Source organism: Lutzomyia longipalpis, chromosome 1 (genome assembly GCF_024334085.1).
Source record: "Lutzomyia longipalpis isolate SR_M1_2022 chromosome 1, ASM2433408v1".
NCBI lineage: Eukaryota > Metazoa > Arthropoda > Insecta > Diptera > Psychodidae > Lutzomyia > Lutzomyia longipalpis.
This window is the reverse complement of record NC_074707.1, coordinates 39,161,298-39,182,661: the sequence shown is the minus strand read 5'-3', so window position 1 is coordinate 39,182,661 and position 21,364 is coordinate 39,161,298. Positions and strand designations below refer to the sequence as shown.

At 34.6% G+C, this 21,364-nt stretch overlaps 1 protein-coding gene across 5 annotated transcripts in view; it reads left to right on the top strand.

The window, feature by feature from the left end:
- LOC129787249 (sex determination protein fruitless) overlaps positions 1-21,364 on the top strand; it is a 112,043-nt gene that overhangs the window by 14,570 nt on the left and 76,109 nt on the right. For 4 of the 5 annotated variants that reach the window (XM_055822685.1, XM_055822689.1, XM_055822684.1 and 1 more), the window contains exons 2-3: positions 19,283-19,548; positions 19,665-20,565. In XM_055822685.1, coding sequence (XP_055678660.1) covers positions 20,453-20,565 — 113 coding nt within the window. In that variant the 5' untranslated portion in view covers positions 19,283-19,548; positions 19,665-20,452. Of the gene's footprint in view, positions 1-19,282; positions 20,566-21,364 lie in introns of all 5 variants that reach the window. The other variant, XM_055822683.1, reaches the window with a different exon arrangement.

Below are 21,364 nucleotides of genomic sequence, written 5' to 3'. Positions count from 1 at the left end.
TTTTGCTCATCTTAGTATCAAATTGAAGGTTTTACAAAACTCTACAACTTTCTGGAACATCAGAAACCTCTAGAACCATTCCTTGAGGACAAAAAGTGCAAAATACTGTTTTGGTGAAACAAAAATCCGCCATTTTGTGTTCTGGAGGTGACCTTGAAATGTATCGAAATATATGTTAGATTATAGCTTATTTCAATACCTTTCCAGAACTAGTCAAGAAATTTCTGTAGGTCTATTAGAACTTAAGATATAAGCATTTTAATCTGTCAAATTGCTAAATTTTACAAAAAATCGACCTTGCCTACTAATACTACTCACAAATTAAATTACAACGCATAGACTGACCCATCCGCGTTGTGGTATACCAACTCTAATAACTGGACGCGTTATGATTGACTTATAATACATACATATTCGTGACCAATTCCTCTCGAAGTTATTAAAATAATACCTGCAGTTTTTTTCCCTGCCACGTTGAACTTAACTTAGCAGGCAAGTTATACATTCTTCACGCCTACATGTCGTTCTAAGTATTTCTCCGTAACTTTTTGCAGTCAGCAGAAAATGCAGGTAAATTTGCAAAAAAAAGGGAAAGGTATGTCCGGCGTTGTAATTTACCTCATTACTTCCTCGTCATGTCTGTGTGTAAATTATTCAAAATGAATGAAGGAAAATGCGGAAAAGCTGTGAGGAAAGCCTGGGGTTGAAGGGGTAGAAGGAAGGAAAAACTTTTAACTACAATTCTCGAAATGAAATAAAATAACATGGGGGAGTTTGCTTGTGGTGACTGATGGGCTATCTTCTTCCATGGAAAATGGGTTCTGGAGATGAAATGCAAACAGATTTATCCCGAAAACTACTGTGGGAATTTCTCACAAGAAGGAATATGTATGACGAAGAAGCCCTATGGAAAGCTCAAGCAAGAGAAATGATTCGAACAAAGTTTATTGTAAAATTAAATACAGAATCAAATACGTCTGATAACCCTTTAGGGTCAATTGACTCAGAGAAGAAGTGAGTAGAGTTTATTCAAGATTTTCCATACCAATTAACAGTACATACCTATATAAATGTAGGTATTATATCATTGAAATGGTGTGAAAATAAAGCTTTGGTACAGAATTTTAGTTTAATTATGCAAATTGTTGGTATTTCGACTTATTTTTGGGTGTTATAAATTATAAAAAATACTTTATTTATATAAAAAAAAACTATTACCATATAATTACGATATGTAATTACAAATTTTTCTACTTATATCCTGATTCTTGACACATATTATCTTTCATTTCAACAACCTTCATCTCACTTTGACGTCCACTCTGTGCTGAGATGAAATATAATAATTAATTTTTGTTACAATTGCATTTTTTTCCGGAGTTGCTTTCACTCGTGCTGCCCTTACGTATAGGGTTTGTGAGTATACAGGAAGGCGTGGGTGGAATCGGTGAGAAAAAACGCGGTAGATGGGGGAAAATGTGGGGTAAAAAAGTGCAATCTAACTCTCGACAGAACTCATTTTCTGTGCCTTTCAACTGGACTTCCGTCTCCCGACGGAGACAAACTCCCTATGAGTGCCAGAGAGAGCATGGGACCGAATCTCTGTCACTTCTCTTTCATATATGGTTGCATGGTGAGGCTCGTGACACGGGTGCATCCACCCCCTATCCCACCTCAAATGGCACCCCGTGACATCCTCGTCTCCTCTCGAATACAGTAATAAGGTTGATGTAGTAATGTAATCCTCCGTGGCTAGTGGCATGGTAGCAGTTGTCCCAACAAGATACCCCCATTCAGACACATCTTCCCACACTTTGTGTTGATCCCTCAACGGATTAATATCGACGGCGTGTTCTTGGCGTGAATCCAAAATGTTGGGTATGGGGTGACGAGGTTCGACTGCAAAATCCATATACGATGTGCATGTAAAGCATCCACGTAGGAGCGTAGAGTGGAAGAGATATTCCGAGAGAATTCGGGGTCTATTTACAATGCAATTGCAAAGCTCGTCTGCCGGCATCGTGCACACATAATGACACCCCAGATTTGTTCCTGAACCATAATCTGCCCAGTTCTTGTTTACACTTCGTAATTATTTATCGGGATTTGTATATTGTCGTCTTGAGATGTACATAAATGTGGCCACTTTGAGGAAATGTTCTTGCCCGCATAATTAACCATTTCTCATCAAGTTCAATAAAAGTACCGGAAAGCCTTAAGGACATTGCCATACGGTTCGATGATTTCAAGTGTTATGTGCTTAAGCTACATACGAATTATACACCAAGTTTAGCTCATAACACTTGTAGTCATCAATTTGATGTTGAATATATACTAAATTAACATTCAAATTTGGCATGATATTAATAAATACCCAGACTTCCTATTAGTTGGTGTTCCTTTCCTATTATATAGTTAAATTACCCAAATTGAGATTTCCAAATGATCTCAATTTATGTTAGGATGTTTCTTGTTAACTATAACGAACAATATTCTATCTTTCGATAAACAGAAATCTCAGATATCGATTAAATTAGAAAGTAGAAAGGAAGAAAGTTCTAAATGCGATTTAAAAGATTATTTTTTCAATTAAGAAAAAAATAATCTTTTTATACAAAAAAATAATTACACAGTCACATTGGAACTTCCCCTTTTGCACACATAAAAATTGCATATTTTCAGCATAATTAGTTGGCATTTAACATAAATATAAATTACCAATTTTTTGTAATGAAAAAAGGGGGTACAGCGCATTTTATTATTTTTACTCGGAATCCATGGGTAGATGTAATATTTTTTCGTGAAAAACAATTATGTTTTTTTGGGAAATATTTGTGGGATTATTTTATATTGGAAAATTCATTCGAATCATTGATTGCAATCAGAAAAAAATTGGAAAGCTTCAGCGATATTGCTGAACTTCAATTTTTTCACGTGAATCGCAGCTTTGACGAATTTTAAACGTCAAAACGAATAATAGTTCTTATTTGAATCTCGAAATTTAATTTATTGAGTTGTCCCATATTGAAAGAAATGAAACAAAAGATATTTGATGAATAGATGGAATTGTTTAGTAGTTTAAATTTTTTATGCAATATGTATGTTGCAAAAGAACAAGATGAGGCGCCTGGTAGTCAACATATCTTTCAGTAGTAAAAGATCGAAATATTTGACTGGATCTTCTTCATTTTCTTCAGAGTTTTTGTTTAACTGAAACTCTTCTTTCAATTTCGTAAAAAGATCAGCATTATCATCTCTGGAAAAAAATTATTTGTCTTTTTGAAATTAAGTTTCGAGTAAAATTATTAAAATAAACACGAAGGGAGTCAATCTCGTTATTCTAAATGTGATAATTCTTTACTCTTAATAAAGATATTTTGGTGAGATACATATATAATTGACTGCAAATATGCTTATGTAAATTTGCTGATATATATTTTTATTAGATTTCCCCTATTTATGCATCCTAGATTTTCATAAAATTACTTTGTAAAACAGAAGATACATAAATTTCCCCCTAACGTGTTTGCCTTAAGAGTATCATTTGCATTATTCCACTTGGTTGTCTCTCCATTTCTCACCAAATGCCACATGATATTGATCTCTGCTGGGGTAAAACATGGTAAAAACAAAAAAAAGAAAAGAATTTTCAAACACAAAGTTCTTGGAACTTTCTGCATTATTTTATGCATATTGATTCTTTTTTAAAATTCAAGTTGGTTTAAAAAAAACCCCAAGCTCATCTAATGTTGTCTAATGAGACACAGCATTATCTCCGATGCATTCCATGAGGGAGGAAAACAACTAAAAGAGAGACACTTTTTTTGTGCTTTTTTTTATTTCCCTCAACTTCTCCCGAAACATTTTTCGCACCCGTGGCGACGGATAGTGACTTCAAAGTGAATCAGTGTGGAGCTAAATTTGTCTAAAGAGAGAGAATCAATTGGGTATTTAAGCACACAGCATACTTGTAGCTAAAGGGATGCATGGTTAGCATAATCGCAGAGCTTTTGTGATTTTTTTTCCTTCAACTTTCAATTGAATTTCATTCATTCAAAGTCAACTGAACTTTGGTAAAGTAAAGAACATTAGACACACGTCGCTGAGACATTTCTTTTCAGCATTATCTGCGGAATGGTGCTCTATTAGGTAATCATGGAGAGGAAGTAATGCTGAAAATGGTAGAAAGGAAAAAGACACGTGACTCTGTTCTGGTTAATAGATTTCAGGGACTTTGCAAATATTTAAACTGATTTCCGAATTATTAGATAATGGGCTTTTTTTCATTAAAAATTAATATTCATCATATTCATGTAAATTCCATAATCTCACATTAATTTACATGGGAGTTTTAATATGATTTCAAAAGCAGATATGTGTGCAAGTTGTTTTTGGGCTATTATTTTGATGAACTTGAGAAAGACCGGTTGAGGTAGAAATTTACATAGGGGTTGGTTGAATGCTAAAATGGGGTTGGGGTAATACGAGTAAAGTAATCCCATATGAAAAGGTACGTCGTTTCACTCGAATGTGAAGTTCAAATATTTTGGAACGCTTTATACCACAAAAGACTTTTAGCTTTGGTGAACTTTCATTTTTCACTTACTTATCCGGGTTCAAGAATGGGGGATACATAGCATAGTGATGGTTTTATGTGGAATATGGGAGTAGAGCAATTCATTTTAAATTGTCGGTAAATACGCAAATAATAGGTAGCATTTTTTTCAATATGTCATCATCAAGTTTTCCTGTATTACGGGAAGAATATGAAGAACTTTTATAGGTTTATTAAAGGATCTATTACACACTACACAATTCCTTTCAACCCGTTTTAAATTCACAACTTGAAAGTTTTCCTGTTTTTTTTCTTCCTTCATCTTAGTTTATATATAGTCAGCGTGGTTTTCCTTTTGGAACGTTAAAGCAATTTATTTAATCTAAATTGTATCTTTAATCGCAAAAGTGTGTCAATTGCTTTTCAATCTCATTTGAATATTTTACATTAATCTCCCACCATTTCCCATCTCACTGTCAGCGCGAAGGGTTTTACGCGGATTTTTTTTTTTGTAGAAATCTTCAAAAAGAAAATATACATATAAAGCATATAAATGTAAATGCAAAGTAAAATATAACGGTAATATATATATAGCAGTATAGTATAGATTAATAAGAAAAGGGAATGTACGTACATGGTAAGTTTCACTTACGGGCTGTGATTCTTCCTTCAGAGGCCAAGTTAAATTATGTAAATGCAAAGTTTAATAGATAGCTGAAGAGTATGGATTATTAAGAAAAGGGAATGTACTGGTAAGTTTCACTTACGGGCTGTGATTCTTCCTTCAGAGGTCAGTCCAAGTATGATATTTGATGAAGATTGTGGTGAAATGTGGCAGAAAATTCAAGTGTGTCATAAATTGGGGGTGTAAACTCTGGGGAAGGCTAACTCGCGCATTGGCTGTGATTCCTGGCGCGAGTCATCCTTCCCCAGAGTTTGCACCCCCAATTTATGACACACTTGAATTTTCTGCCACATTTCACCACAATCTTCATCAAATATCATACTTGGACTGACCTCTGAAGGAAGAATCACAGCCCGTAAGTGAAACTTACCAGTACATTCCCTTTTCTTAATAATCCATACTCTTCAGCTATCTATTAAACTTTGCATTTACATAATTTAACTTGGCCTCTGAAGGAAGAATCACAGCCCGTAAGTGAAACTTACCATGTACGTACATTCCCTTTTCTTATTAATCTATACTATACTGCTATATATATATTACCGTTATATTTTACTTTGCATTTACATTTATATGCTTTATATGTATATATAAAGCGCCCCGCTTCGCGGGGCGCCAAAATGTTTTAATTCTATTTTGCATTTTTATGTATCTACATATATGTATACTTATATATGTATATATAAGGCGCCCCGCTTCGCGGGGCGCAGGATACCTATATATACTAGTATTTGTTCATACACTTATATTTATTTAAAATTTCAACATTCATTTACTACAAAGCTCACATAATAAGATCTGCTCAAAATCAGATTAGTTGGAGCCAAAATATTATATGCTAACTTCAGAACGCTATATCTCAGGAACGGCTCGATAGATTTTCTTAAATGAGCTATCGTTGGAAAGGTCTTGATATAAGCTATAACATACTGAAGTTTAATCAAAATTTATGACCTAGTTTTCGAAAAGTTCGAGTTTAAAATTTTCAAAAATTTTGTTTTTGATTTTAGCGACTCTTGCGGTCATTTCTCGAAGTTGCAATGTTCTAGACATTTATAGGGTTTCACGAAACCTTTCATTTGCGCTTGAGTTGATTAAAATTGGACTTGTAGAACCCGAGATATGACATGCCAACTTTGGAAGGCTATATCTCGAGAACGGCGACATAGATTTTCTTCATTTTTGGCATGGAGCTAGATAATATAGTCAACTATAACATACTGAAATTTCATCCAAATCTATCGTACAGTTTTCGAGATATTCATCGAAAACTAATCGAAAATTTTTTTTTTGATTTTTGGCCCTCTAGCGGTCACTTTTGAAACTTTGGATGTTCTAGAAAATTGTAGGGCTTGCTGAGAGCTTTCATTTGAGCCTGAGTTGATCAAGATCGGTCAAGGCGTTCTCGAGTTATAGCCGATTTTCGATGAAAAATTGTGACGGCCATATTGACTAAACGGCTTGGCCGATTTTCGAAAATGAGGTATCGTTGGAAAGGTCTTGATGGCCCCTACAACATATAAAAATTTCAGATTTTTAGCTATTACAGGGGCTGAGATATAGCGAAAACAAAATTTGGGGGTTATTCAAAATGGCGGTCGCGGGGGTGGGGGGTTAGATTTGACCTCATAATCGGATTTCTTCCACCCGATATATGAACTTTGCCGTTGACCGCAAGTCTCTATCTATTACCGTTCTCTTGTTATTAAGCCTTATACTACGGCCGGACGGACGGCCGGACGGCCGGCCGGAAAAGTTTTTTGGAGCATACGTTTTTTGGAATGTGGGGACCCTAATTCGTGCTCATCCCAAGTTTGAGCCCGATCGGACAACATTGCATTTTAGGTGGTACACAGAAGCTGTGCTATTCTTTTCTTCGAAAGAATCACAGCTAAAAAAGTAATTATCTTTCCATTGAAGCTATCTTCGGAAGTTCTTTAAAACCACTCGCTGCGGCGCCAATGAGATGAGATTTCATTGATGGTGTTTTAAACGTTGCATTTGGGATGGAGAAGACGAGGCGAAGAAGTGTCGGAAGAGAAGTGTTATGTGTGTTTGGGGGAGGGTGGTAAAGAAGTGTCGGGGAAAGCATGTGAAATTGATAGATTGTTTGCTTAACAGACTCTCTCTCTCTCCCTACACCTCACCAAACTACATTCTGGCCGCACAATTTGAGGTATACATATGGCAAAGTTAAGTTGAGAAGTTGAGAAGAATTCTGTTGCACTACACAAAATTGTTTATTGGCAAATACTTGGCATTTTCTCCACTAACATGTGCTGAAAATACAATGAGTTACTTGTCCAAAATATCGTTCGTGATCCTCGTTATAATCACAATCACAAACCTTTTCCACCTACAGCACCATGTTTCATCCACATGAGATTTTTTCTTGCAACCCCCTCGCACTGCCAAAGTACCCACCACCTGCCTTTCTCAACCTCAAATTCCTCACCTCAAACGTGCACTGGGTTTTTCTTCATACCCACCCCCCACACTCACTACTTGCAACTGGCTACACAGTTGTTTGGCTTTTCTCTTTCTGGAGTGAGAGAGAGAGTACCAATTCGCGGTGAGCCACACCGTTTTCCTCAAATTCCATTTGGTCACGGCTCTCCCGCAACACCCAGCCCCACCCCCTACCCTCAACATAGCAATCCGTTTGGGTATAAAGCATGAGTGGATGTTTAGCAGTTGAGCCACAGGAACTTTTCCTCCACCCTCCGCCATTCCACCCCCACAGATGGGTCAGAATTTTCAACACACGTGATGTTGGAAGAAATGAACAAGCATGTTCGCGAACTTGAATTGATTTATGTAGCAGAGTGTTTGATGATGGGTGGATGCAGGGGCGTAGCCAGAGCCAAATTTTAGGGGGGGTTTTTACTTTTGGAATTGTACGACGGGTGGGGGGGGGTAGAAATTTCTTCTTCTTCATATTTAATTGTATGGCTGTTGAACTCCTTCAAAATCCATATAGCCAAAATGGTTACAAACCAAGTTTTTATTTCATTTTTTGTAAGAACAAAATGTACTCACAGTAGCGATCATTGGGTGAAATTAATTAGTCATAGGGGAGACCGGGGTAAAAATAGTCATTTTCGAATTTTCAAATGCCAATTTCTCCGAAGTTATTAATCGGAAAAATCGGAAAAAATTCTGGTGGAAAGCCCTACCAACCTATAATTTTTGACAGTAATTTGGAGGTTATGCGATCAGTACTTTAGGAGTTAAAAATGAAAATAGATTTTTGGCCCATTTCCCAAACTTTTGCGTATTGAGAAAAACGCGTTTTCCGAAGTTTTCCTTCAGCAATTTTCCAATCTGATAATTTTTCTCACTAGCTGGATTAGTGCAGAAAATGTTGCCAAGGTGTATTCTTCAATAACTTTTAATGATTTTTCTATACAATTTTTTGAATCAAAACATACCCCTTGGGGTAGATCTAGTCATCCCATGTAAATCATATGGGAGATCGAAATTTTTGGCATATTTTCTATTCATTTGTTGCAAAATGGCGTGTTTGAGAAAATCGCAAAATTCTCTGTTTTAGTGCGTATAAAAGTGAAATTCCTTGTCGTGGATCAAAAGGTGAGAAGTTTAGCTATCAACTACTATCAATCTCTCAGGTGGAAAATCATTGGAAATGTCGGAAAATTCGACCGACTTTATTTAGCCAACTGGTGACTATATTTACCCGCCGCGTCTAAAAAAAGTCAGAAGCGGAAGGGTTTAGGAAAAGCTCGAAAACTCATATTTCCCGTGGAGATAGAGAAAAGTGGTCTGAGACAAAGTTGTAGGCCAGGAAATTTCCTATAAGAATGACCTATCGAGGAAATTTTCTTGCCCTTGGGGAATCCTGCAGATAAGGATTTATGCAAATTGACTATTTTTACCCCGGTCTCCCCTACTGTCTTAAGTTCTCTAAGAATGTTATAAATTTTCTTAAAAAACTTTATTTTAAAGAATTCCTCAAGTTTTCATAAGAAAAATTTAAGTTTTTTTAAATGAAAATATAGAATTTTCTTAGTTTTTACAATCGAACCTTAGAATTTCTTTAATCAGGCTGAATCGGTTCAAATTCATATTTTTCGAAGATTTTTCCTAATGGTTTTCAGGCATCTTCTAAATTAGTAAAAATTATCGAAAAACATGCATTTCGCTCGATTCAACCTGAATTAAAAAATCATAAGTTTCACCTTTAAAAATCTTAAGTTCTTTTTTTTTAGAAAACTTGAAAAATCTTAAGAAAAATTTAGAAATCTTGAGACTGACTTTTAGTAGAGAATTTTACTCCCTAAGAAAAATTTAAGGTTTTTAAGCTTTTAAGTGAAACTTAAGATTTCTTAAGTAAATCTAGCAAAATGCATTTTTCGATGAGTTTTTCTGATCGTCTTGAGGCATTGAATTCTTAAAAATCATCACAAATATACATTTTCTTCGATTACTTAAAAATCTGAATTTTCGCTTAAGAAAACTTAAGATTTCTTAGGAAAAAAAAATAAGATTCTTTAGATTTTTCTTACCAAATTTTAAGCCAACTTAAAGAATCTAAGGAAAACTTTAAAAAAATTTAACAAAACTGAAGTCTTTCTTAAGGAATCTTAAGACTGTCTGACTAGTGAACTTCACCCAGGATCTTAAGTTTTTTCCTTAAGGATTCGTAAGAAATCTTTTGAAAACTTATTTTTAAGAAAACTTGTTTTTTTATTTTAGACATTTATTGATATTAAGTAAAATGTAAATTGTGAATGTTTTAATAAAAGAAAATGAGAAAAAACGATCCCAAAATTTAAAATTTTAGTGATTCTTCTGATACTTGATCAAAAGTTAATTTAGCTCGAGGGGGGGTTAAAACACCCAAAACTCCCCCCTCGCTACGCCCCTGGGTGGATGTTTTCATACATCCAAACGGGGAAACTTTCTCAAAATGTTCATTGCCAATAAAAGGTATCGTCCACGTCAGGCGGAGAAAGGACATTATGGGTGGTAGTTTTGACTTTGATGTTGTTGTCTATGTTTATTAAAGCTCCGGTGTAGAGACAAGCTTTTACACGAGACTTGATGTGAACATTGGCACCCTTGTAGAGTTGAAAGGGAACTAAATGAGAGATATGTATTCTTAGGATGCCGAAAGAATGGAGAGAATGGCAAGGGTTAAATAAAACTTCCTGGTTGTGTTTATTTCAATTAAATTCTATTTGTTTCAAATGTATTTTTGGGACAAATTCTGTATAAGGGCGAGAGATTTATTTGACACTAAATAGAAGCCAGAGTGAGAAATTATTTTAAAATTTAAATTTTTCCATCTCAAAATTTAAGATTATTTTTTAAGAAAATTATTTCAAACATTTTGAATAAGAATATTCTGAAATAAAAGATCTCGTATAAAGACATTAGGGTTGCTTCCTTTTGTAAGAATACCTACTTGATAAGTTTCCGTAAAAGTAGTTGAGGGCTTTCCTGATGTACTACAACGTAAGGGTATTTTCAGAGGCTATCTTTTGAGCTTATTAGCTTTTGAAATTCTTCATTATTTTAACCATAGGTTTTTTTTAAACAAATCCTAAAATTATTCCTAGATTATACTTTTATCTAGACCACTAAAGTTCTAAAAACAAAATTTAAAAAATTGGCGATTTGAAAGTAAAGTTTCGTCTACCAAAATCTTCATTTTGGACTTCTCCTTGGTAATGGATCATTGAAAATTCACCCTTTTTTACAACTTGGATCATTGCAACTGTGTAGGTGGTGTAGGTGTGCTGTTCTGTCTTGAACAGAGAACCCTAAGTACTTACTTTGGCAAATAAATTAAGTACATTTTCTCCAGTGAATTTCCAATTTTTTTCGCTCCTTTAAAATTTATAGTAGTATGTGGTAGTCTTATATAAATTACTTTTTCCTCTTCGTAGAAAGTGCATGAAGTCACATTTCTGCAATCTTAATCTGAGCTCACTGACACAATCTCAATTCAATCTGGATGAATGTGACAATATTTTTCCCCCACAAATTCCCACATTCTGTATCAGTCGTGTCACCCATGTGGTTTATGTGGAGGCTGCAAATAAATCTAAAGGAGGTCTTTTTTGTAAAAAGAAAAGTCTCACGGTGCACCCCAAAAGGAGTACAAAGATTTTTACACCATGTGGTTTTTCCGCTTTTCACCCTTCGAACAACAATCAGGAATTCAAGTGGATGCAATTTAGCATTACATCGATGATTCACACACTGAGCCACTCATCTAAGGTACTTCGTAGTGATTTATTTTCGAGTACCAATTAAACAGTTTTGAGAGCTAGAGAGAATATTTCTGAGCTTATGGAAAAGCGATTGATTTTTTTTTAACAATAAGAAAGGGTTTTGTTTTAAAGTTAATCAATTTTAATTTTATTGTTTTATGCTGTCTCTGAAAAATTTAGATTATAAAAAGTTTATTTAATGTAAAATAGCGGATATTAAAAATAAACTGTAGGCTAAAAACGGCATAAAAATAAGGATTCCATATCTTACAAAAAATCGCACGTCTTTATTTCCCCGCTATTTTTTTTAAAGAAGCTTTCAAAAGCAGAATGCAAAAGTAACCTCCGGAAGAATGCAAAGTACCCGACGGTTTGTGACAAATTTTTCCAGCAAAAATGTCTTACATCCCACGAAAGCCGCACTTAAGATTGCAATTCTATGTGTAAACTGTGCCGTCGGATTGCTCATTCCTTTTGCCCAGAGTAATGCTTTATGTTGGGTGCTTTTGCTTTTCTACTCTCTGGCAATTGTGGGTGTTTGTTGTTTATTTAATGCTTCCCCATTTTCCGCTCATTTTCATCTTTTCACGTTCTTTTTTTTCCTCTCCTTTCCATCCTTCTCTCAAGCAACTTTTGGGTTTCCCATTGTCAAGTACCTTTCTTATGTTTACATTGAAAAAAAAAAAGAGAAGAAACAAATTGATTCGATTTACCACTACAAAATTAAATTTTAAATGAATTTGGATGCTTCCATTGCATGCAATGAGAATTTTTGGAGACTCCATTTACAAAATAATTCACTGTTTATAGAGTCAACGTGTAAAACGTTGCTTTTAAACTTAGAAACTTTATTAATTTTCTCTGTGTTTAAAGTCCCACAAATTCGGTACACTATAAAATGATAATTCTAATTGTTCTTACTTGTCTCGCATTACATTCAGCAGTGAATAAGTTCCGCGTGCAAGTATGCTCTCAACAAACATCATCCACTAACTTTTTCGTCTCACAGTACATTTTAACTTTTTAGCCGCTAAATACTTCGTAGAGCTTTCAACACTCCGTACAAGAATCCCTTCTTGGGGAGAAGTTTTCGCGGATATTTTCTCCTTATTTGCACATACGCACAGTTAGAGATTCAATTATGGTTTGTTTGTCATCTTCAGCGTCTAAAAGAATTCGCAAAAAAGTGAAAAGTTACAAGACTATTTTAAATCTTTTCATTTCAATGCTTTCAACGTCTTAAAGGGAAAGAAAGGCTTGTTAGAAAGCTCCACAGAACAACAAATAAACAATAAAACGTAAAGGGTGAAGTAAGACATTTTTGCTATCATTTTCTCGACTTGTGAAGGAGACATAATTGGCTCACATTGTGCAAGGAGTCTTTTCAATACTCACTATTCCTTTAGACATCTTAACATTGCGTTCTCTTTGTTTTACTCTTCAGGCGTCATTTCCTTTAAATAAAGAAAAATCCTCAATCAATAGGAAAAAGGATTAAATTCTTAAAGAAAAAAAGGAATTTCATTTGAATATTAAATAACTTTGTGAAGGAAAAATCAAAGTGACAAAATTAAGAAAAGAAACACGAGAAATGGGTTTTAATTCAAATATTTATAGATTTTTCCATCAAGGGGTGACTAAAAGAAGAAACTGAACAAAACTTACAAGTAATTTTATTTCTGTACAAGAAAAAAGAACCACCAAAGGGTGGTGGTTGATATGTTGCGGGGATTGGTGATTGTAGGAAAGACAAATTCAAGATTGGGAGAGGTGGGGGGAGGTACGGAAAAGACAGAGGAAATGGCAAGTGCAGAAAGCTGGAATAAGCAAAAAGGATGTCGGAAGGAGCGAGGAAAGTCACATTTAGTTCAATATTACCATAATTGAGTGGGTTTTGACTTTTTATTCACGCTGTTTTAATTTTTCATTCTTCATTAGAATCCCCGTCCGCAGTGCATAATAACTACCACCCATCCACCCACTATATACCCCATCACTACAGAGCATCCTTAGGAGACGTTCTGTGCAAATTGAGAAACATTTCTGTCACAATAAGGGTCAACAGTTTTTATAAAAGTACTAAGATTGTCAAAGAGAGTAATTCTCCTGCAATTTTACTCTTTGGGAAGTTCCAAATAAGTAAACGTTCTGAAAATTAATGTAGCGGAATTATTAAACAAAGAGATTGGACAATTTTTATTAAGGAAAATTATTTTAAAAAAAAAAAACGCATTTCGGAAATTTTCGGAATTTTTTTGAATTCATCGCGACTCGAACCCGGGATAGTACTTTAAATTAAGAGTCGTTTGAGATAATCCAGTGTAGTGTTTTAGCTCTCTCTACCAAATTCTCTTTCAATAAGTCGTAAGAATTAACTTTTCCGAGCATTTTTATGCATAGAGCCCAGGGGTGTTTATCTGAATGAAAATCTTCGGATCTTCGGATTATTCACCAAAGATTCGGTTTATTCACCAATATTCGGAATATTCGCTATGAGGGTACCTACCTTGGTGGTGTAGTAAGTTAAAACAAAAACCACACCAATAAGGTTATAAGGTTACTAAAAAGATATGTTACTTTTTACATTTTAATCATATACTTCGTCTTCGCAACACTTTGTGGGAATCTATATAAGGCTTGTTACTTTTTTACATTTTAATCATATACTTCGTCTTCGCAACACTTTGTGGGAACCTATGTTCGGCTTGATACTTTTTTACATTTTAATCATATACTTCGTCTTCGCAACACTTTGTGGGAACCTATATAAGGCTTGTTACTTTTTTACATTTTAATCATATACTTCGTCTTCGCAACACTTTGTGGGAATCTATATAAGGCTTGATACTTTTTTACATTTTAATCATATACTTCGTCTTCGCAACACTTGGTGGGAATCTATATAAGGTTTGTTACTTTTTTACATTTTAATCATATACTTCGTCTTCGCAACACTTTGTGGGAATCTATATAAGGCTTGTTACTTTTTTACATTTTAATCATATATTTCGTCTTCGCAACACTTTGTGGGAACCTATGTTCGGCTTGATACTTTTTTACATTTTAATCATATACTTCGTCTTCGCAACACTTTGTGGGAACCTATATAAGGCTTGTTACTTTTTTACATTTTAATCATATACTTCGTCTTCGCAACACTTTGTGGGAATCTATATAAGTCTTGATATTTTTTTTACATTTTAATCATATACTTCGTCTTCGCAACACTTTGTGGGAATCTATATAAGGTTTGTTACTGTTTTACATATTAATCTTATACTTCGTCTTCGCAACACTTTGTGGGAATCTATATAAGGTTTGTTACTTTTTTACATATTAATCATATACTTCGTCTTCGCAACACTTTGTGGGAATCTATATAAGTCTTGATATTTTTTTACATTTTAATCATATACTTCGTCTTCGCAACACTTTGTGGGAATCTATATAAGGTTTGTTACTTTTTTACATATTAATCATATACTTCGTCTTCGCAACACTTTGTGGGAACCTATGTTTGGCTTGATACTTTTTTACATTTTAATCATATACTTCGTCTTCGCAACACTTTGTGGGAACCTATATTCAGCTTGATACTTTTTTACATTTTAATCATATACTTCGTCTTCGCAACACTTTGTGGGAATCTATATAAGGTTTGTTACTTTTTTACATTTTAATCTTTAATTCGTCTTACTTTGTTGGGAACTTACTATATTATAGGGTGTATAAATTAATTCGCCAAAGATTCGTATGATTCGCTAAGATTCGCCAAGGTTCGCCAAAAATATCGAATTATTCGCCAGATAAACACCCCTTGCATAGAGCATAAGGAAATAAAATTCAACGTGAAAAGCGAGGTCTTGCTGTTGATTAACGATGCATTTTTGAGCTCATTTTCTTCGTCAAGAAAATTAATACGCTTAGACATGAGAGAAAAATAGACAAAGAAAGAGACAAAGGAGATAAGACGCAAGTTAATGAATAATAGAGTTGCTATAATAAATCGATTTATTTACACATGCTGCTCTGCATCCCAGGCTGCATCCCTTGAGTAATTTTTTAAGAAGAAATTTCTCCCGATTAGTAAGACAATTTATTATTACAAATTATTTTAAATTACATATTGTTTTTTGGTCTTGAGAAGATTTGGGATATAAAGTTTTTTTTTCAATTAAAATTATGTAATCGGCTTTATGAAATTCATTTCAAGAATTTAATACCTAAATAAATTCGCCTAATCGAAGACGCTTTAACTTATTTTTTTGATTAAAAAATATAATTTTCAAGAAAAATTTTTCATTGCCGAAATCAGGCTATTCTTCTCTACTGTCCTTCTTAATAGATATTTTTTTTGTATAATATATAGAGCAGTATGTAGGTTAAATAAATGAGAAAAAGGTGCGATGGTGGAACTAATACCTACATACGAATCGTGAATATGCTTAACTTCCCTTTGCTTCCCGTGACAAATCGTTTTAGCTGAAAGCGGAGTAATTTTGTAGAAAAAACTGAAATGAATGAAAATGAAAAAGTGCCTTCATAGTGAATGGGGAAAGTATTTCTAGAGAGAAATATGCAGAAAGATGCAACGAAAATCCTGCAGCAGTGTACCATTTTCCGCTGACTAAATTCAACGGTTTGACGACAATAATGTGAGGTATATACGATGAGAAGATATGATGCTGTTTGTGTTTGTCAAGGAATAGATATACTGGAAAAGTTCGTGATTGAAATTTTTCAGTTGGTTTCTTAAAAGCGAACTTACCCCCCACAAGTCTGAAGGTGTTGGTGAATGTGGGTAAAAAAAAAGGGAAGCTCTAGTGAACGGGAAGAAGGAAGATGAGATCCATTGTAAAAATTGTAATCTGATTTGAAAGTTGAGCTATCTAAGGAAACCCTTATCTGCTTCTGCATTCGCAACATGATGATATGCGAGAAGTGCATTGCAACGCCAACCGCACCACGCAGAGTTTTCATGGAAGAAAATGCAATCTCCTTCTATCTGACGCCAAAACCTCTTCAGCTTTCAACCGTGAAGCCATGTGCTTGAATTAAACGGACTTTTGGCGAAAGTTTCTCGTTTCATTTTGCAACTGTTTTCTCCTTCAAATACCTCCAATGTGACCAACAGAGTATTGCTCGTATCATTCCTTGAAAACCAACCAGTGGAGCCATGTCAATATAGATAAATTAGAGATTACATAGGATGCCCCAGAAAAAGCAACAACCACCTCAGCCACTAATAAGTGCCTGTGAGAGACTCCATCCATATACAGGATGTACCAAAATAGTTATTTTTAACGATATGATTTGTTTTTAAATTAAATAATTTATATATTTTTTTACATAAATATGTTTTCATGTAGAAACAAAAAATATTTCTATTAATTTAATTTATTTTTATTATTTCGTCAAATAAAGATCAGTTAAGTTTAAGCAGTTTACAGGATAAACTCTCACTGCTCAGATCCTTTTCTTAAAACTAAGGACAACTTAAATGTTTATAAATAAATTTGTAATGATTCAAAGACAAATTAATTATTTGTAGCAGTTGCCTTGGTACACCCTGTACCTAAGCTTCGCCACTTCGTCTTTGTGTGTACCACCTTCACCTTGAGACGGATGTTCTATAGTTATTTTTCCCATTCTCTCGTTTTTATCGTTTCCTCCTCTATCCTGGCGACTTTTACACTTCTCAACTTTTCAGCGTATACTTCCCACCAACAACATCCAGAGGAGCAATTTTGAGGGGCTCCCAGCATCCGTTACGGCTTAAAATTATACCAAAGCAGGAAGTTGCGTTTATTCTTGTATTTAATGCAATATAGACAACGTTGTAGAACAAAAAGCTTATGCACTGCTGGTTCACAATTTGAGGCTTGAAGCGAGACTGAAGGTGCACTACAAAAGGCTCTCGAGCGTAAGGGCTTTTGAGTGCTGATTATTTCAAGAGAGTACGAAATGAGTGTGAGATAATCTCTTTAGTATTTTAAACCTCTCCTTCACTTATTTTCCGCTCTCTCTCGTCAAACCATTAATGGAGATGGCCAAATTGGGTAATACGCCTAATGAAAAGGCACAAGAAAAGCTCCATAAGAAGCTACATCAATGGGTCATAAGGGGAAATATTTCTTGTAATTTTCTTTGAGTGTTTCATAAGCAGCAGAAATAGGAGAACAAATTCTGCAAAAGCTCCTCTATTAAGGATTTATTAATGAACCCACTTTTACAGTGTTGCTCTTTTATTTACAACTTTCAGAATGAAACAAGAATTACTCCAAGCATGAATGCAAATTAATGTGAAGCAATGCGTGAATTACATTTTTGCAACGACAAAAAAATAATAATTTTTGCTCTGGGGGTTTAGGACAAATGAATAAATAAATACATATAACTTCTCTGTAACTAAATTAGTCTAGTGTGATGTAAATTACCTTCTAACAAATTAATAATTAGTCATAAAAAATTGTAGGTTATTAGCAAGTGTTGTATTTTTTTCTTAACGAAGTCTCTTTGATAGCTTTGCGTGATATAAAATAGTGATAAATATCAATTCTTTCCACGACCACGCTCATTTGTACTTATATAGCTCCCTATATTTTATTGAATATTTCAAGATATTGCAATTGTGAATTGTATTGAAATATTATACAACAGTAGAGTATTAAAGATACAATTTGAACGATAAAATCCACTGGAAAACTGTTGGGGGAGGAAGAAAATTGAAACGGGTAGTAAACATTTATAGATATTTATATCCAAAATAGATAGATTTATTACATGAGCATTGTAAAGGTAATGTAGGAAATGTACTGATAAGTCCGATAAGCCTGACTTACGGGAAAGAAATTCTTTGTTTTAAAGTACCTAGGAAAACTGTGAGACGAATGAGTGAAAGTCATTTCTAAATCTGGTTTATTCTGATTCTTAAGTCAGGCTAAAGTTTCTTTAACTGAACTTTAGTTTTTTTATGTCAATTATAAGTTTCTTAGAGTTTCGAAGTTAGGTCAGACTTAATCGAAATTGAATGCATTCTTAGATGATTTTTACTAATTTGAATTCCCGAAGACGTTCAAAATATGCACCTGACTATTTTCGCTCATCCAAATTCGGAAAAATCAATCCTAAATTTGTTTTAGCATAAAAAATTTAGGCCCACTAAAAAAAATTAGGCCTAACTTTAGAAATTTAGGCCAGGCTTGAAAAACTTAGACTCAGTGGTTATTTTCACTCAATAATAATGTTAGCAAACCCACGTAATTTAATTGATTTTTTTTGAAAAACAAAAAAGTTTGATTTCGCTTAATTTCTCTCATTTTGACCAATGAGTGTTCGTTTATTTACCAATATAAGAGCACCCATTGAATGGGTGTTGGCAAACAGTGTGTGACATGCTGCTCTTGTCATCTAACGATTTTAAATGTAATCCAAGTTTGACGGGCTAATAATGTAGGAGGAGGTTTACATGATGTGATTTAATCGAACGGATATTTATACCTATTGTTTGTCGTTAAACTACATCAAGGTGTTATTGCTTTTGTCATTAAGGGTTAGTGATATTAGAGTAATTTTTCAGAAAAATTCAAGATATTTTTTCAATGATAGAAAATATTACTTTGGCTCAAAACGCTCCAGAGAAAAGAAGGATACGCTTCATTATTCTCGATGGTTTTACATTAATATAAAATTGAGACAAATTGCAATGGAGACGCCTAGTGATTTCCGGTTGTTAGTTTTTAAAAGAAAGAAGAATTTTTTTTCAAATCAATATTAATGTTTTTTTTTTCTCATTTGTTGCAGACGCCGAAGAGTGATTTCAATATGATGTCACCACCGAATATGTACGGTGGTCCCTTTCAACCGTATCGGGGACAACCACACTCGTTGGTATCCCCGCGCGAAGACAGCCCACCGACTTCGGTTTTAAACCTCAAGCGCTACACCACCAATGACCCTCCATCATCGCCGACCATACCTGTATCTGCGCATCATCACCTGCATCACACACGTGAGCAGGAGACATCGATGGCACATCAGCGACCGCTGTCAGCTCAGTCTCCACAGAGGTAAGTGAAGCTATTTCTTGTTGGCTTGCTTTCAAAACATGGCACAGTACGACGACATTAGTCGTCAAAAATGAATAATAATTTCTTCAATCAACTATCTTCAATCAATATGCAAGACGTTATGTTTTGCTGCCTCTCTACAACGTGGTGCAAAGTACAACATGGAGCTAGAATGGCATCCTTGGGTACACACAAGGAGAACCCACAACCTGTATGAAAGCTACAACCAACCACCCCAGCAGATCCCGCGTAAACAATGCTACAATAGAATTTTTAAATTAAAACCTAAAACCGGAAGGTTTCTTTAAAACAAAACCAAGTAATAAGCATGCATCATTCTGTTTTCATCTGTTTAAAAAGAAGAATATACAAGATACGGAATATGAGCAAGAGTTACAGTACAAAAAAAAAAGTTTCGAAATGAGGAAAAGATCCATTTGAGATCTTTTCCTATTGCCGAGAAAAGAATTTAAGAAAAAAAATACAATTTACTCGCGGAGTTTCAAGAGATATATTTGCTCCAGTATAGTGAGTTTTTTGTATGCATAGCGATGATATAAAGTAACGGACAAGTCATTGAAATTTTTTCGCCAAATATATAAGGAAAAATGTAGTGCAAGAGCAACAGAAGCAACATATAGTCAAGTAGAATGTAGAAAGTTTCGCTAAAAAGGGAAAACGATTTAGATAGAATGCCGTCATAAAACGTAGACATGCTTCAATGCTAGTAGAACATTAAAAAAGGTAGCTGCAGTAAAGACATATTCTTCATTATCAATCAACATTTATTATATCAAATGCATATTAAAAAAAAATTAAAAATACAGATCTGCAATTAAAGCCGTATTAATTAAAATAAAATAAAAAATAATTCTTTAATCGACAATATTAAAATCAAGTGAATATGGAAAAGGAATGTCTTCAATTAAATTATCTATCCATATCATGGACGAAGCCTTCAATCAACTCATCTTTCAACAATCAACATTCTTCAATCAACTTTCTTCAATCAACCAGGTACAGTCTGTGCCATGCTATATATATCCTATAAAATTTATATGTATGTATATAATAATAATTTTGGTAAGTGATATAAATGTTGTACCATCCCAGATCCCATGGGCAATTGGTATGAGATATGATGTATGGGTTTATAGTGGTATCTGCCTCTGACTTGCTTAAAAAGAAATTCCTTCCTGAGGCATGTTTGACTTGTGCAAGATTCACTTGCCCTCTTCCCAAGTTCGTGCCTCAGGAAACCTCGCACGGTCTTGCAGAGGGAGAGAGAGAGTAGTGCATCAAAAGGATTCTCCCGGAAAATGGTCAAAGGTTTTCATATTGAATTGCTGAGGAATTTTACGAAACAATTTTGAACATTCATTGAGGGGTGCCGAGGTGGGGTGGTGGTGCTCAATGGGGAGGTAAAATTGCCGCCAAGCATAAAAGCACTCTCCTGAGATGGATGTAAAACTTCACGAGCCCGAGACTTTGGCCCAAGAATATCATACAATGAGGGTCAGATTTGGCAGTGAAAACTCAAGCACTTTTCTTCTGATAAATTTAGATTGTTGGACCTGCAATCCGAGCACCTTGCACTTCCCGCATCCGCATTGTATATACTACTGAATAATACATTCCCCTTATACGTTACATCCACTCGACCCGTATTCAATTTTCAATTCCCCCCCGTTGTGGAAATGCTCCGTGAGAGAGACTAAAACCTTCTCCACTTACCTTCTTACCCCACCGTGGAACCATATCCACCAAAGTTCCAACAAATAATTTCTTATGTCTTCTTCTCCGCCTGCAAGAGGAG